Source organism: Agrilus planipennis, unplaced genomic scaffold (assembly GCF_000699045.2).
Source record: "Agrilus planipennis isolate EAB-ADULT unplaced genomic scaffold, Apla_2.0 scaffold161, whole genome shotgun sequence".
Classification (NCBI taxonomy): Eukaryota; Metazoa; Arthropoda; class Insecta; order Coleoptera; family Buprestidae; genus Agrilus; species Agrilus planipennis.
Window position 1 is genome coordinate 735,732 of NW_020438889.1, and position 15,498 is coordinate 751,229.

A 15,498-nucleotide genomic window follows, 5' to 3' on the forward strand; every position below is an offset into this window, starting at 1 on the left:
AATGAATTTTACTTTATTAGTAGGTACGTCATTATCACTGTTTTTTCTTTTATTTAAATCTATGTATAATAAATTAAGAAAACAAATGTAATCCCGAAATCATAATAATGGTCAAGGAGATTATGGAATAAATCCACGTATAATCGCAGATTTTGAGGTTTTCCCAACTAATACATCTCATTACCCATTTTTTTCGCCCTAGTAGGGTAATATAGTTGTCAAAATTTAAAATTCATCGTCATCATCAGAAAGTCGTCAGTCCCAAGACTGGTTGGACACACATCTACACTCTTTTCTATTCTGAGCTAATCTTCGCATTTCCCTAAAACTGGAACAACCCACATCCTTAACTATTTGCGAACAGATATCTAATCTAGGTCTACCTCTACCCCTCCTAAATCCTATTTTTGCCCCTAATATGTCCCTGACTACACCTTCATGCTAGAGAAGGTGTCCTACCAACCTATTTTGCCTATTTCTTATAACTTCCATAGAGCCCTCTGTTCTCCTACTCTTTTTAATACCTCTTCATTTCTAATATTCTCTATCCACAGTATCCTCATCATTCGCCTGTAACACCACATTTCGAACGCTTCTAACCTTTTATTTTCCGCCTCGCCCACTGTCCATTTTTCGCACCCGTATAGCGCCGCGCTTCAAACCTAACAATCTTTTTCGAATTTCTAAATTAACCGTTCGCGAGCATATAAGTTACTTCTTTTTAATGAAGGCGACTCGACCCTGCGCTATCCTCTGCTTTATATCCCTACTACTCCTTCAGTCTTGACTTGTCAGACTTCCTTGATATCTAAAATCGGCAATTTTTTCTAATTTTTCGTCTCCTATCGTTATATTCGTTCTTTCCCTATTGTTTCTTCCCTTGCACGCCAGTATTCTTGTTTTACTTTTAATTTTCATACAGTACTCTTTTGTCAGTACCACATCCACTTTATTTACAGTTATCTCTTACTCTTCCTTGCTAGATGCTAATACTGCTATATCGTGTGCAAATCTAAGCATACTAATCTTTGGCCCTGTATATCTATCCCTACAGTTGTACTGTCTTTAAAAAAATAAAATAATGTTATATACGTAGCGGGCTGTTAGACATTTACATATTATTACATTTGACGTAACATTAAACAAATTAAAATAATAAATAATGAAAATAAAAAAGTTTTCAAGGCGAGTGTCGCAAGTTTTTAGCGAGAATGAATTGGATTCTCATATCAAAGCCGTAAGTTCCGAAGAAAAAATTAATTATTTAAGATGGGCTGAATTTATGGCAATATTACTTCTCATTGAGATTAGCTGTAACGATTCAACGACGCTTTATATCGAATTAAACCCAGGAACGGAATGTTTCATTATTCTGTACTTCATTTTCTCTGTATTTTTCGGCATACCGACATACTTAATTCAAGTTTTTCTGGGATTTTATTCGCGGAAAGGATACTTCACTTATGGGTATATTATGCCAGTTGCTAAGGGAGTGGCCTGGACGTTAATCCTCAATGACACCTTGCGTCGCATGTTTGACGTAGCTTTCATAGCAGTTGGTTTTACATATATTTCACGCATATTCCAAACGGAGCTACCTTGGAAAGACTGTAAATTTTATGAAGGAGATTTACCGTGCTACGCTATGAGTTTTAAAGGATTTGATCGTACCTGTGCTGGTTATAATGAGCATCATAGTAACGTCAGTTCGCTCCATTATTTCTATTATTCCCCTTTTTTGTATTTTAAATACGTCATTCTCAAAGACCAGGGAATAGTGTACGAGTGGATTTATGCGGCAATAATAGTTTATATTATTATATTGATTTTGTTACTGCTTCGGATTGAAGTGATTCAGAAGTTCCTGTTTTTCATGTTCGGTCTTCTTTTCGTCATGGCAAACGTTCCGATATATTTTGCACTACGTAACAACAGTTCTCTTCTGAGTAAGCCGGTCGTGTTTCCGATGGGTCTTAAAAATTGTTTTACCTCCCATCATGTCGTTCATTTGGTTGGAATAGCCGTACTAAAGGAATTTAGAGGAACATATTTAGTACTCGGAACATTGGCACCCCCCTCCTTCATTCCAGAAAGGGATATAATGATAACGTATATTTTGAGGACGATAATGTTGTTTTGTGACATTATAATACTCATGACTGGATTGAATTCTTTAGAACAAAATTACGAATTGACAGATTTGAGATGTGCGGCTTTTGAACCGTCCGCCGTAATGTATGCAATTATACCCGATTTAATCAGCAGGTGGGACGGTGAACGCGTTTGGTTGTTGATATGGTTTATATCTAATACGTTATTTTCCACATTGGCTTCGTCAGTTACATTCAGTTGTATTGTAATAAGCATTACGAGAAATTTCAAGATTTTCAAGAAACTTTACAACGAGGTGTCGGTCATTACTTGTGTGATATGCTTTAGCATGAACATCTTATTTTTGCAAAGCAACTTTATGTCGTGGTCGTTCGCATGGGAACATACCGGACATCTGATTGTCATGTGTAATATTGCCTTCTTAATTTGTTTAGTACTTCAAGGATATTCGCTTTCGAAGTTACAAGACGACATTCATTTTTGTTTCAAAGAGAGAGCGTCGAGCTTTTGGTGCCATGGATTAAAATTGACATCTATATTTACCTCGATGTTTCTGGTGATCTATTATGCAAAAGGTAAAGAACCGTACGTCAGTCATTTGGAGTTGCATTACTTTTACATCATAGCTGGATTACTTTTACTTCCGACTGTTGGTATAGCACTGTTAATACTGCTGAAGTATTACTGTCAGGGTAAACTTCACACTTGTTTTAAAACAACGAAAAGTTGGGGTCCGCCTATTAAAAAGTTGCGATTTGCTAGAGCCAAATTTGAATCATCGAAAGATACGCTCAGCAAACTCAGAGGTGGTTGCGGTCATAATTGCTTATTACGTTCTTCAAAACTAAAAGCCACTGTCTATTCGTTGGATGTAAGCAGAAGAGAGTTTATAACGAAAAATAAACTGGAACACTTAGAAATAGAATCTGATATGATGTTTCTCTAGTAATGTATCACGAATCAATTGATATTGCACTGTACTATATTTCTACACACTTTTATTATTTATTAGTTTCAATAAAAACAAAAAGGCTAACATTAGTGTAAGTTTTATGAGTAATTATATAATTTAATTGAAATTTCGGTTCGCCTTGTTTTCAGTTTAGATAAATAGTGGCATTAATTTCACATTGATGGATACATAGGTAGTTTTAAATATCACAATGAATTTCTTTTATACCTTTTATGGCCAATATGTGTTTTTTATTCTTTATGACAAAGTTGCAAAGTATCTATCATTGAAGGCTTGCGTAAGAACATTGTTACAGCTTCGTTAGATTCTATATAGTTTTAACAATACCTACTAATAAATATAAATTCGTAATAACTTTACTATAGAAAATACCACAAATGGCGCGGTAAACGCCATCTGTAGTACGATGCTACATTTTAAGATTACGTATGCTCCAACAAGGTCCATTTAAATATATGGATATCTACTTGCTGAAACGAATCCCTGCGTAGCTAACCTCAACGTGATAGGCACGTTACCATAATCGAATAAAATAATTCGAAGTGGTCTGTATTCTGTCAAAACTGCCAGACGCCGATCGCGATTTCGATCTTTTTGAATCTCATCAGCGCGTCGCAGGCAGCTCCGACAGAACACAGACCAACTTTTACCTGTTATCTTAACAGCATAACGTGCCTATCATGTTGAGGTTAGTTACACCGGGATTCGTTTCGGCAAGTAGATATCCATATATTTAAATGAACCTTGTTGGAGAATACGTAATCCTAAAATGTGGCATCGTACTACAGATGACGTTTACCGCGTCATTTGTAGTATTTTCTAAAACGCGCTGTTAAGACAGCAGGTAAAAGTTGGTCTGTGTTCTGTCGGAGCTGCCTGTGCCGCGCTGATGAGATCCAAAAAGATCGAAATCGCGATCCGCGTCTGGCACTTTCGACAGAATACAGGCCACTTCGAATTATCTTATTCGAACTTTACTATACTTTATTATAGGCACCTCATGCACGTTCCAAAGTCGCTGTAATGTACAATAGAATCGAAAGGTTTTACACTTAAGAAATTCTAAGAGATATCTTAGTTTGTTTATATGCAGCTAGTACGTATTAACAATAAATGGAGAATTCGTTAGATTTATTTGATTTTGGAAGTTCGTCAATCTTCATCGACAGATTATGTTAAAAGTCTAAACCTCTAAACTATACACCAAGCACATTGGAAAGCAATGTTACAAAGTGTTCACTGCAGTTAGCTAATCATAGTTTTCCACTAGTAATTTAAAAACTAAACTAAAGTTTGCCTGGTGATGTCCAAAGCAAATCCAAGACAAATACTGTCGCAGTCAATGCTGATATTTTCTGTTATACATGCAGGCTTGTCACAACTTTCAAACAAAATCATGTCAATAGTTGTGAGAGTTATGAAAACTCTTCTTCCAATACATGAATTGGCCCTTCCTCTAACACATAAATTGACTTTTTATCGAAAAAAATAGTACTTACAAAGTGCTTAAAAGAAGTAAAAAATATCGGAAAAAATTAGTCTGTCTATATATTTCAACCATGTGTTATTCAGATAAAGGAACAAAGAAAATTTACTCCGAAGACATTCTTCTAGATCCCTTTTTTCAAACAGTGGTAAATTTTCTCCTTTTTTATACTTGATCTTGGTTTTAGTCTTGGTCCTGTTCGTTCGGTCTTGGTTTTAGCCTTGGTCTTGTTTGTTTGGTCTTGCTAGTATAAAGACAGTCTTGATCTTCCATTTTCGTAACACCAAAACCAATTTTGCTGATCACTGAGTTTGTGTTATGACCGCGCGCTTCGGTAACAAAAATTAATTTTTGAAAGGCGTTGTAAACAAATAGAAATTTCACTTTATGGTTTGAGATACCTTAATTTTGTTATCATAACATTTTTTTATTTAATAATTATCATAAAATACCTGTAAAATCTTCTCTACTTCTATTTTATAGAATCACATGTTTGTAATGTATACTTACAAAGTTGTCTCAATCGAAGAAACAATCTTTTTAATTAGGTTTGACCGATAAGACGTCATAAAAAATACGCCGTACAAATACGCTGACAGCGAGATGACTTATCGTAGAGTCTTAGACGAGTAGAACCAGTTAATTATTCGTTGTAAAATGAAATATTCAAATTTGATTACCACTGACGATGGAATGAAGGGATTGATGTACATCATTAAGTTCATAACAATATCTTTTTTTGTAAGAAAATATTAAAAAGACGTGACTCCTGACGCTTGTAGAATCACGACTTTTAACGTCTTTTTTAGAAATAGCCTAAAAATCTCCAAGGAAAATCTGCACGAAGGTATTTTAATAGAAATTATATTGCATTTTTTTTGTTAAATTAGGTTAGGTTAGGCTAGGCTATGTTAAGGTGGAATTAGATTACATTGAAAGAGTTTCAATATTTTATCTTGTAATATTCGATTCGTATTTGAATTAAACAGGTATTCGTTTTTTAGAATTTGAAATTATTGAGTTATTCATTTCTTTTTAAATTGTTCGTTTTTTTTACGAATTAGGTGTATCTATATTAGTTCATCTAAAATTTGATGTTATTTTTCAATTGTGAATCGAATACTAATAATATTCTATTCAATTCCATTCGAATCTTGGCACCTATAATCCAACATAATTTTTTTTTTAGTCTTCCATGGGTAGGTCATTTTCAAAAACGAACTAATTTTACTAAAAAAGCAGATACTTAGTACGAAAGTTTTACTTCCAAAAGTCATTAACTGTTGCTTGACAAACTTAATCTTTTTTTGATACGATGTGGAAAATGGTGTTGTCTATTGTCCCCAATCTAACTCACTCATCAGGAATTTAAGATGCCTGAATTATCTAAACTGTAAGCGTTAGATATTATTGTTCATTTTGTTATATAAAAAATTACAGCATCGTTTAATAATCCCCTCCTTTAATTGTAAATTGTTCAATAATATGTGTTGAATGTTGCGGGTGTGTTGCTGGCCTAGATTTTCCTAAGGAACACTTAAACCCTCTTCGATAAAAATTAATTTATCGAAGTCTATTTTTTAGATATAACGGCCGAATATTTTCTATCGGTGGTATTCTTCTTGGAGCAGTACGAGCAGTAAACGACTTATGTGATTTTTAACTTTTTAATAATCAACATACACTTAAACTAACACCAAAAAAAAACACTTAAAAATAACTACAATGAATGAACTACTGATGAACTGAATAGATAATTGATTGAACTTGGCAGAGAAAACTAAATGGTTGAAAACATGAAAACTTAATGAACTTTTAGATAGATAAAATGCTTAAATATGACAAGAAAATATAGGGGGTGGAGGTACGTTAGTGGGGTGTTTTTGACCTTAGGCTACGGTTAGTGACTACGTGACTAAAATCAGAATATTGTTGTGGATGGAAAGACCATCGACCCATCTGGTGACTAACGCGAAGGGACGTTACCTGCCGAGGAAAAACCTAAATACAATAACGATAACATTCCTTTGTTGCAGGCACGTTATTATAAACTTAACACTGCGAAATACACAAATGTTTTTCGTTGTTCAAAAGGCGCATCATGAATTGCGCCCCAACAATATGACTTAAGTTGAAAATTAATGTTCGTTCCAATCGAAAAAAGTGTGACTTGTTGATACGATATCATACCAATTCAATGTTGTTAATGGAAACAATTTTATTTTGTCTCTTTCTCGGAAATTTTATTAAACAATCCTGTTTACTTCTTTCAAAGCGTAACTTCAGATTCATTAAAGTGGATTTAGCTGATCACATTAACGTGAATGTGAACTAAAAATTAATTGTTAGCGGGGATTGCCAAAAGCTTTTAACTCCGTTCGCTCGCTAGAAACTCTCGCGGGCTAGGAAAAGTGCGTTGAATTGTAATGTTTTTCACCGGCTTTTCACCAAGTCGCTGTTTTGTCCTGCCTGGATCCAGAAGCTGCTGCAAGTTAGATTTCCGATGGTGGTCGGAGTCGCGTCGCGTCGTCGTCGCGCCAGCAGTTGCGTCCGGGATTCCGATCGCTTCACTTCGAACTCGAATGGTTCGTCGGCTTGCCGCAGCCTGTGGACCTCAACGCATTTGATACGTTTACGCCGCAATATCACACAATCGTAGACAAGATCCTACAAAGCCGCCGCCGTTCGTTCGCTTTATTGACACTCGCTTCCTTTTACCACCGCTCACCCTTGACCGAGTTTTCCTTAAACAGCTTCACGAAAAATGACCGGAAAAGGGAGAATCCGCTCTGAAAACGTCGCAGTTTTTCCAGTTAATGAAAGAAACACCAACGTTACCTGTGACAAGCGGTAAAAGGATATCACTGACATAATGACTCGACCGTTGAAGTGCGGCGAAAACATGAGTGTAATGGTTAATAGTTAGCTTTACGAAACCATTGACAGTCGCGAAAGCTTTTTGAAAATTAAATGAATCGGGATGGAAATGCCTATGTCTGTAGCTTATTGTTAGGTGGGTGCGGGACTTGACAAATATTTAACAAAAATGCCGTGGATCAGATCGTGCTTTTGTCAGGGCGAGAAAAAGAAGCCACCGACGATTAGTTTGCCAATTCAACTTCTTCTCAATGTGAGTAATTAATTACTAATTTGGTACTGTATATCCTCCTTTCGTGGGATTTACGTAAACAAATAATGCAATTATACCTAAATCACTTTGATATTATGTATTATGGAAGTGTATATCTTAAAAATCATGACAAAAACGTACTGTCTTCTTAAAACAATGAAAAGAACCTCTGACACCTGTTAATACAGACAGAAATATCGTAAAAAGGACAGAATTCGTTTTGGGACTTGAGCGTTTATTTGAATACTCATCATTATTGTAAATTTACAGATTGTTTACAACAATATGCATACCTATACCATTTTTATTTCATTATTTTAATTTCATGAAGAAACAATTTACTGACTATTCCATATAAGATATTTCTACATTTTCATTATTAATTGTATAAATTCAGAAAAAAAATAATATCTTTAGTTTGGTTTTTCAAAAGATATTAGAACTTTTAAAAACTGATATTTTCATTTACTCATGATTATTATACTAAAATGACATTCTGCAACTAAAAAATAAATAACAAATATTGGACTTTTATCATTATAAAAATGAAATTCAATTTTGTCGTAAATACCTAAAACTGTTGATGAAATTCATTGAGTCTTTTGAGGTGTATTGTTATTTGTTACAATTTATTGAGCAAACTAAGTCGATAATTTTTAAACATCACATTTAAAAATTACCTAATTTCTAAACAATAATAATTGAGATACAGACGTACAGAGCCAATAAACGAGTATTTTATATAATGTATAGGTAGGTACCTAGTATTTTTTATACAATTTGTATCCTTTTTTGGGACCCAATCGATCTTTGCGTGAATAAATTTTTAGGCTACATTGAACCATCTAATATGCGGCTATAAAAAGTTTATTAAACTTTTTGAAACTGTTTCTCAATTTCCCCAAATGACTCAATGGACCATTGCTTTTTGTTTGCTGTGTAATCTGATTGTTCCATTCTTATCTTTATTAAAGATTTAATGCTTCCTTTAACCTTGATAATTATGAACAGACTGATTACCTACAATGACTTTCAACAGTTTCAACGTCAACTATTTGAGAAAAATAATAACGTTTTCTGTAGTACCTAGTGCTTAACTATTACGCAAAATATTTTTAATTCCTCAAATATGTACTTTACATGCATAGGCGTGTATGTATAATTTCCTTCATATGCAAATTTAATTAGTACTTTGTGTAAGTACGTGAATACTTTGCGTATAATGGTGAAGTACTTGTGTCCGAAAAAGGAATTTACTGAATGCATAGATGGTACACAACTATCCATTAACTAAATGTCACTATTTGTAGTTAATTTCTAGTCTCAAGTGAGAGTTTGTTAAATTCATACGTTTGTAACTGATTAAACGAACAACATATTTAACAGCGATAGGTGTAAGTGCAACTATATATGTAAATTGTAACCCTTTACGCATAACTTTTACATTCATTAATGAGACATTGAACAACTCTTGTTTGAGCAACTTTTTCATTTACTTTAAGAAAATGCTCTCTAATAAAAATGCCACCTTTCGGTTTATAAAGAGAAGTGAAGCTATTAAGTGTTGAGTCGATGCAACCAAAGCTCACGCAACTGAGAGGACTCAACAAAACACTCTCATGCAAAGAACGACGTTAATTTTTTTCACGCAACATAAATAAATGTGTTCAGCATTATTATGAAAATTAATATGGTCTGACTTGGTAAACATGTGCCTAGTTTGGTGCGAGCTTTTGATTTTTGATTGCTTCTTAATGTGTTCTGAATAATGTACTGGTAATGAAAACGATATCAACTTATGAACTGTGAAGACGGTTAATAAGGGAGGTTACTATTTGATAAAGTTGAAAAACTCCAAAGATATCTACGTAAACTATAAAATCACCCCTATATTCTACAGTCAAAATCGTTTACTACGACATCGTTTAGAACAACATACCGGCTATATTGATCAAAATCATAGGTCCCGGCTTAATTCTGTTAGACCGCCTTATAAAAAACACTGGTGTTTACGAGATTGCTTATTACGACATACCTTTTTAAGCGACTACATTTAACTGATATTTTCGGAGAATTATATCTGTTAGAACGACATTTGAATAGGTAACACTATCCACATCTGGTACATTAAATGACCATTAGTTTAGGGTCTATTGAAATTCTCAGAATATCTGCTCCTGAAGCTAAGGAGTTTATTGATGCAGATAACTCTATTGCAATTTGTGCACCAGCTACGGGAGATGATATTGTACAAGAAGTTCATAAGGAAAATGACGAACAGGAAGAGACTGAAGAACAATTTACAGTGCCAACTTTGAATGATGGTCTCAATGCTGTCAGTGTATTAAGAAAAATTGTTTTTTATTCTAATGAACAGTTTCGTATGCAGGGAAATTATGATGATACATTAATTAAAATTAAACGCGAACTACAAAGTCTGTACGCACGACAGAAGTGTTCCAAACAGACTAAAATTCTAGGTTTTATTAATATAGAAAAATGATACTTAGACGTACGTAATGTCTTTTTATAATACGTTTTATGTAAAATAAATAAAAGTTTTACTTTACATATGAATATATTAATCACACATTCAATAATAAGTATTAAGTACTTAATAATAACGTCACCGGCTATTACGACTATCGGTTTTTACGACCAAACATGAGTAGTCCCTTCGGTGTCGTTATAACAGATTTTGACTGTATTTCCATTAAGTAATTTTAAAGTTAAAGTATGAGAAATTGAAGATTGAATAATGATGAGATAAACTTACTTCGGTTGGTTTTTAATTATGAAAATTACTGAAAAGACTTGGATTCTTTAGAATTAATTCTTTGTTAGTAAAGTGGGTGGTAGTTATACTATTAATTCAACAAAATTTTGTTATTAAATAAATATTACGAAGCAGATGTTCGTTTTATCTTCGAAATATACGATATTTGCATAAGTTAGTGAGTACTTATTTAACTGGGTTACTGTTTATCTCTTTGGTAAGACAAATATTTACACAGCACTTTTCGTATTAAAAAAACCACCAACTTCTGTTTGTTGTATTTTCCAGTTTTGTCCACGATTCCCAAGATAAATTCAAAAAATTTGCAATCTGACATCATGTACTTTACCGTTAGCACCCACTCGATGCTGTATGCTCTTTTTTAGTCGTTGATATAAGTGTTAAAGGAAATGTTTATTTAGATACACGTAAAAAATTGTGTCTCCAATTACATCAGGATGTGTATAGAATTGCATCATCAACGAAACAATTAACATACTTGTACCAGAAATAATAGTAGTTATGCATGGTGGCTAACACCTAGTGCAACAATTTAAATGGGTGTATAAATATAATGAAAAGTAGTCTTAAGTGTTACAAATTTTGGAATTTTTATTGTTACAACCGTTATCGTATTTTAAGGTACATTAAGATTTTGTGAACCTAAAAAACAAAACCAAAAATCGTAACCATAAGCTTGGATAAAATTTGAACCATTTAACTGGCGATTTGTCTTAAAAATCGAAAACTGAAATTTACTACTTATATGGGATTTTTTTGTCCATTTAAATATGAAAATTTGTACAGGTGGAAAATTGAAGGATGATAGAAAAGCTACTTGAGATTATGTCTTTTTCATTGTAGGTATTGGCTACATTTCAAGTGTGGTTGTGTTTGAGTTTTTTAATTTTTTAGTTAAAGTTTGTGCATACATGCAAAATATTGAATAAGTCGTTTTTTATATGTAGATAAATAAGTATATTTAAATTATTGTTATTGTAATTCAAATTCGAAAAAAAATAAAGTGTTATAAATAGATATCTACCAGATAATTAAATCTTGCTATAAACTTATATTATTGTACAATTATGCAATATTGTAATATGACCGCCTGATGAACTAACTATATTCAGTTTATGATCTCCACTAGTGGTAACGACGCCAGTAAAGAATATCTGCGCATATTAATCAAAAAACACATTAAACAAAAGCGCCCGTAATTTGTCTCGATCAAGCGCAAACAACCCTAATTATTAACGTCAAAGACAAAGCAGCTTTGTCTGGCTGTACTAATCAGTAAAATGTATACATTAATTATTAAGTTTTGTAATAAATGATCAGTCTGTTAGGTGCTTCGTTTTTCTCTTCTGATGAGTAAACACGACCATTACTAAAATGAAAATGGCTCCAGACGTTTTTTTTTTAATTAATGAGTTGTTTACATACTGATACTACCATACGTATATATAGTGGTATATGTATTATGCCAAGAAACTTCTGACGTGTTTTTTGCAAATAAGTTTTTTTTGATTTATATGTATGTCTACAGGATTTCGTTGTTTATACCCCATAAAAGGTTATAGGGGCTCAAAGTTAATAAATATGCCAATTTTTATACATTTCTAGGCATGTAAATATTTATATAGTCATTCTTAAACAATATTCAAAGGTAAAACTAATAAAAAATATTGAGAAAGTTATACAAAACATTATTTAAATATCTTTATCAATAGGTTAGGTTAGGTTAGGTTGGGTNTCCACCCGCTTGAAAGTATTTTTTTTATTGAATTTTATTTTAATTATAGTGTATGAAAATTGACCAAATAATTAACTTTCAACCCCCATAGCTTTTTATGGGGGTGAGACCTCCGAGAATTTTTTATGGGGTTTTACTCAGGTGGCCACCCTCTTGCGATCCCCCTACCCCCACCCCATCTAACTCCCATAACTTCAAATAAATACATTTTCTTTTCCCAACATTCCTTGAAATCCTTATCAGATATGCTCCATACTTTTCTATATCTATCGTCAATATATAACTCATTCTCCAGTTGATTAAAAATGTTAACTTTTATGATTCTTTGTTACATCATGTACATATTTTCGACATTATTTGGAGGCAATTTGCATTTTCATACATTCCAATCCAGTTTGTGTTTTATTATCAAGATTTCTGATATCAGCAGCCACCTGTTCATGTAGCTTTGTTATTCTGTATTTTCTGTTGAGAATTGCGAAAAGCACAATAAGAATTTCACGTATTATTAGAACAATATGTTAGTAGTATTTCATTAAAACGAAAGGTTAGTTTGCTATGCTAATGTTGATTTATATAAACCACAGTAATTAATATCTTATTTCTCTAACCTTTGGATTAAAGTTGTGGAGCGAATTCATGGCTTTCAAAATAATTATACAAACATCAGCTATAGCTATTTGGAGACATAAATATATGCATGCTACGGGCAATGAGTTAGATTCGTAATATTTTTTATGTAATCAAGCAGGCATTGACCTCGCACTATTTGCGGCATGTTGTAGTACGATTAAGAAATTAGCATATCAGCTGCTCCGTCTCATTGCGTAGCATCCAAAATAATTCATCATTGATTCATTATTTCGTATCATCTCTCATCATTTGTTATTTCGTTCGTCTATGGTGGACATTTAATGCTTTTCGATGATGCTAAAAATACTGTTTTGTTACGCCTACGGATACGTACCTACCGCTTCAAAAACATACCATCTAATTAACGGTGTCCCTAATTGTAAATCGTACGGGCAAACAAAATATTGACTGCTAAGACAACCATGTGTATGTATGTATTCGTGAATGTCTGTCTGTGTATGTATGTGTGTGTCTGAGGTGTTATATCTACCTGTAAAGTGTAGACCAACTGTCTTGACGTGCCTTTCCTTAATTATTGACTGTTATTCAAACCTGAATTCCTTTGAAGGAAACTCCTTAATTACCTCTGGTGTCAAAAAAAGAACACCACTATGTATATATGTGAGAAAACTCATGATGAATACAATTACACTTTGTTTGAAAGGTTAATGACAGCTTCGAGTGTTTAAATATTACTTGCCTATAAAAAATCATACTCACATCAGTAAACCAAATTCATGTTTAATGTTATTATATGTTCAAAATTTGCACTACATACAAATGAGTTATCAAAAGAGTTATTTTATTAATTTCTTGGAACGTCTCGTGCAAGAGAAACGTAATGTCACAATTAGTAAAGCGGAAGAAGTCAAGTAAAGATTAAATTAACATAAAATTTGTGAATTTATAAAAACTAATAATTAATTTAGCTATAATATAATATAGGTGCAGTAATTTTATGTGTCATGCTTATTATAATCCATCCAAACATATTAGCAGTTGACTTGTATTAACTTCTCCAACTTTTATTTGACTACATTAAATAAGCATATTTCAGATTTTTATCGTAAATATCTTGTGTATGTAAATCTCCAGTCAGGGGGCCTAGGCCCCTCCTGTACATTAAATATGTGTCTACATTTTTGGCAACATTAATCATTACAGTACAGAAAACAAGTCACTGTCGTAGATATGGGTCTTAAAAGAAACATTCAGGTAATATAAATGACTACTTATGATTTAATTTGGTATAATAGTAAGTACTTACAGCTTATGTTAAAGTTTTCAGTCACGGTTTTCTATTAAATTCTTATGAAATACTCGTTTGTATGTAAAGTAATATTTGAAAAATCTTAAAAACTTTGAATACCGTCAGCTTTTATATGAGTTCTTCTTTTGAGTAACTTTTGCTACTGCAAAGATTGGATGTTGTGGCTGTATACCTGGAAAGCGTTATTACTTCGATCGAACAAATAGCATTGTCTACAAAATTATGAGCGATAACTTATCCCGAATTTTATGTCGACGCGGTAATTGATGCCGATGTAGAGTATAGTACTGTTAACGGGAAATTGGCAGACATTCTTATGATAAATGATTGTGTAGATGAATTTTTAAGTAACATTACAAATTCAACGTAGGCGAGTAAATAATATCGATGGCTCGATTGTGACGCTGTAATAATACATCATCCTACACAATATGAACAGAGTAAACAGCGTTCTCATCTTTACTACCTCGTCGACGTTGTTGTTGCATTTCGTCTCGACACAAGTTCATAATGTGAACTGAGAACACAATAAATAATTTTCAGGAAGAGTTGTCGCTGGTCATATCATAACCCGGTGTCGTCGTCATCGACTCTTGAACGAACGGTCGGGTCGACCAGACGCAGGAACGAAGACAATCTGACATTAATTTAAAATATGTCAAAATAAATAACGTTCTGGAGAAAATGATTGGGAAGTCGTTCCGAATGCGTTTAAAAACTGAATCATCATCAAGGTCGGACAGTCCTAAGACTGGTTGGACACACCTCCACTCCTTCCTATCCTGACTTAATATTCGCATTTTCCTAAAACTAGAACATCCCACATCCTTAACTATTTGCGAACAGTAATCCAATCTAGGCCTACCTCTACCCCTCTTAACTCCTGTTTCTGCCTCTAACATGTCTCTGACTAGACTTTCATGCCTGAGAAGGTGTCCTACTTTCCTATCTCGCCTATTTCTTATTGACTTCCATAGAGTCCTCTGTTCTCTTACTCTTTCTAATACCTCTTCATTTTTAACCTTCTCTATCCACGGTATCCTCATCATACGCCTGTAACACCACATATCGAACGATTTTAACTATTTCTTTTCCGCAGCGCTCACCGTCCATTTTTCGCACCCGTAGAACGCCGCATTTCAAACATACCTTAATAAAAACTGAATATGGTTAGAAAAAGATTCAGCCCTTGACATTTTAAAAAGGTTTTGTAAAACTGGCATTACATGAAGTAGAATTTTACTGTTGATATACTGTACGTACACAGGTGCATGATGCTACTAATAATAAAATGGGCCAATCATGAGCTACCTTAACTTTTATCACAAAATCTATTTAATAATACAATTTGTCGATGTTTTT

General features: G+C 33.3%; 2 protein-coding genes across 2 annotated transcripts; both read left to right on the forward strand.

The window, feature by feature from the left end:
- Positions 1–1,132: 1,132 nt before the first annotated feature.
- LOC112906832 (sodium-dependent dopamine transporter-like) lies at positions 1,133–3,148 on the forward strand. The gene has a single exon (XM_025981829.1). It carries the CDS (start codon positions 1,163–1,165, stop codon positions 3,056–3,058), a length of 1,896 nt encoding a protein of 631 aa, XP_025837614.1. The 5' UTR covers positions 1,133–1,162; the 3' UTR covers positions 3,059–3,148.
- Positions 3,149–6,938: 3,790 nt separating this feature from the next.
- LOC108737967 lies at positions 6,939–7,701 on the forward strand (the record flags this gene model as incomplete). Its single annotated transcript, XM_018471173.1, is given in 1 exon segment — positions 6,939–7,701. A coding segment is annotated over 1 exon segment (84 nt), but the record flags the coding sequence as incomplete, so codon positions are not given.
- Between the last annotated feature and the right edge of the window lie 7,797 nt (positions 7,702–15,498).

Bases quoted from the DNA above. Each gene is read 5' to 3' on its own strand.
- LOC112906832 (XM_025981829.1), top strand. From the start codon at position 1,163: ATGAAAATAAAAAAGTTTTCAAGGCGAGTGTCGCAAGTTTTTAGCGAG.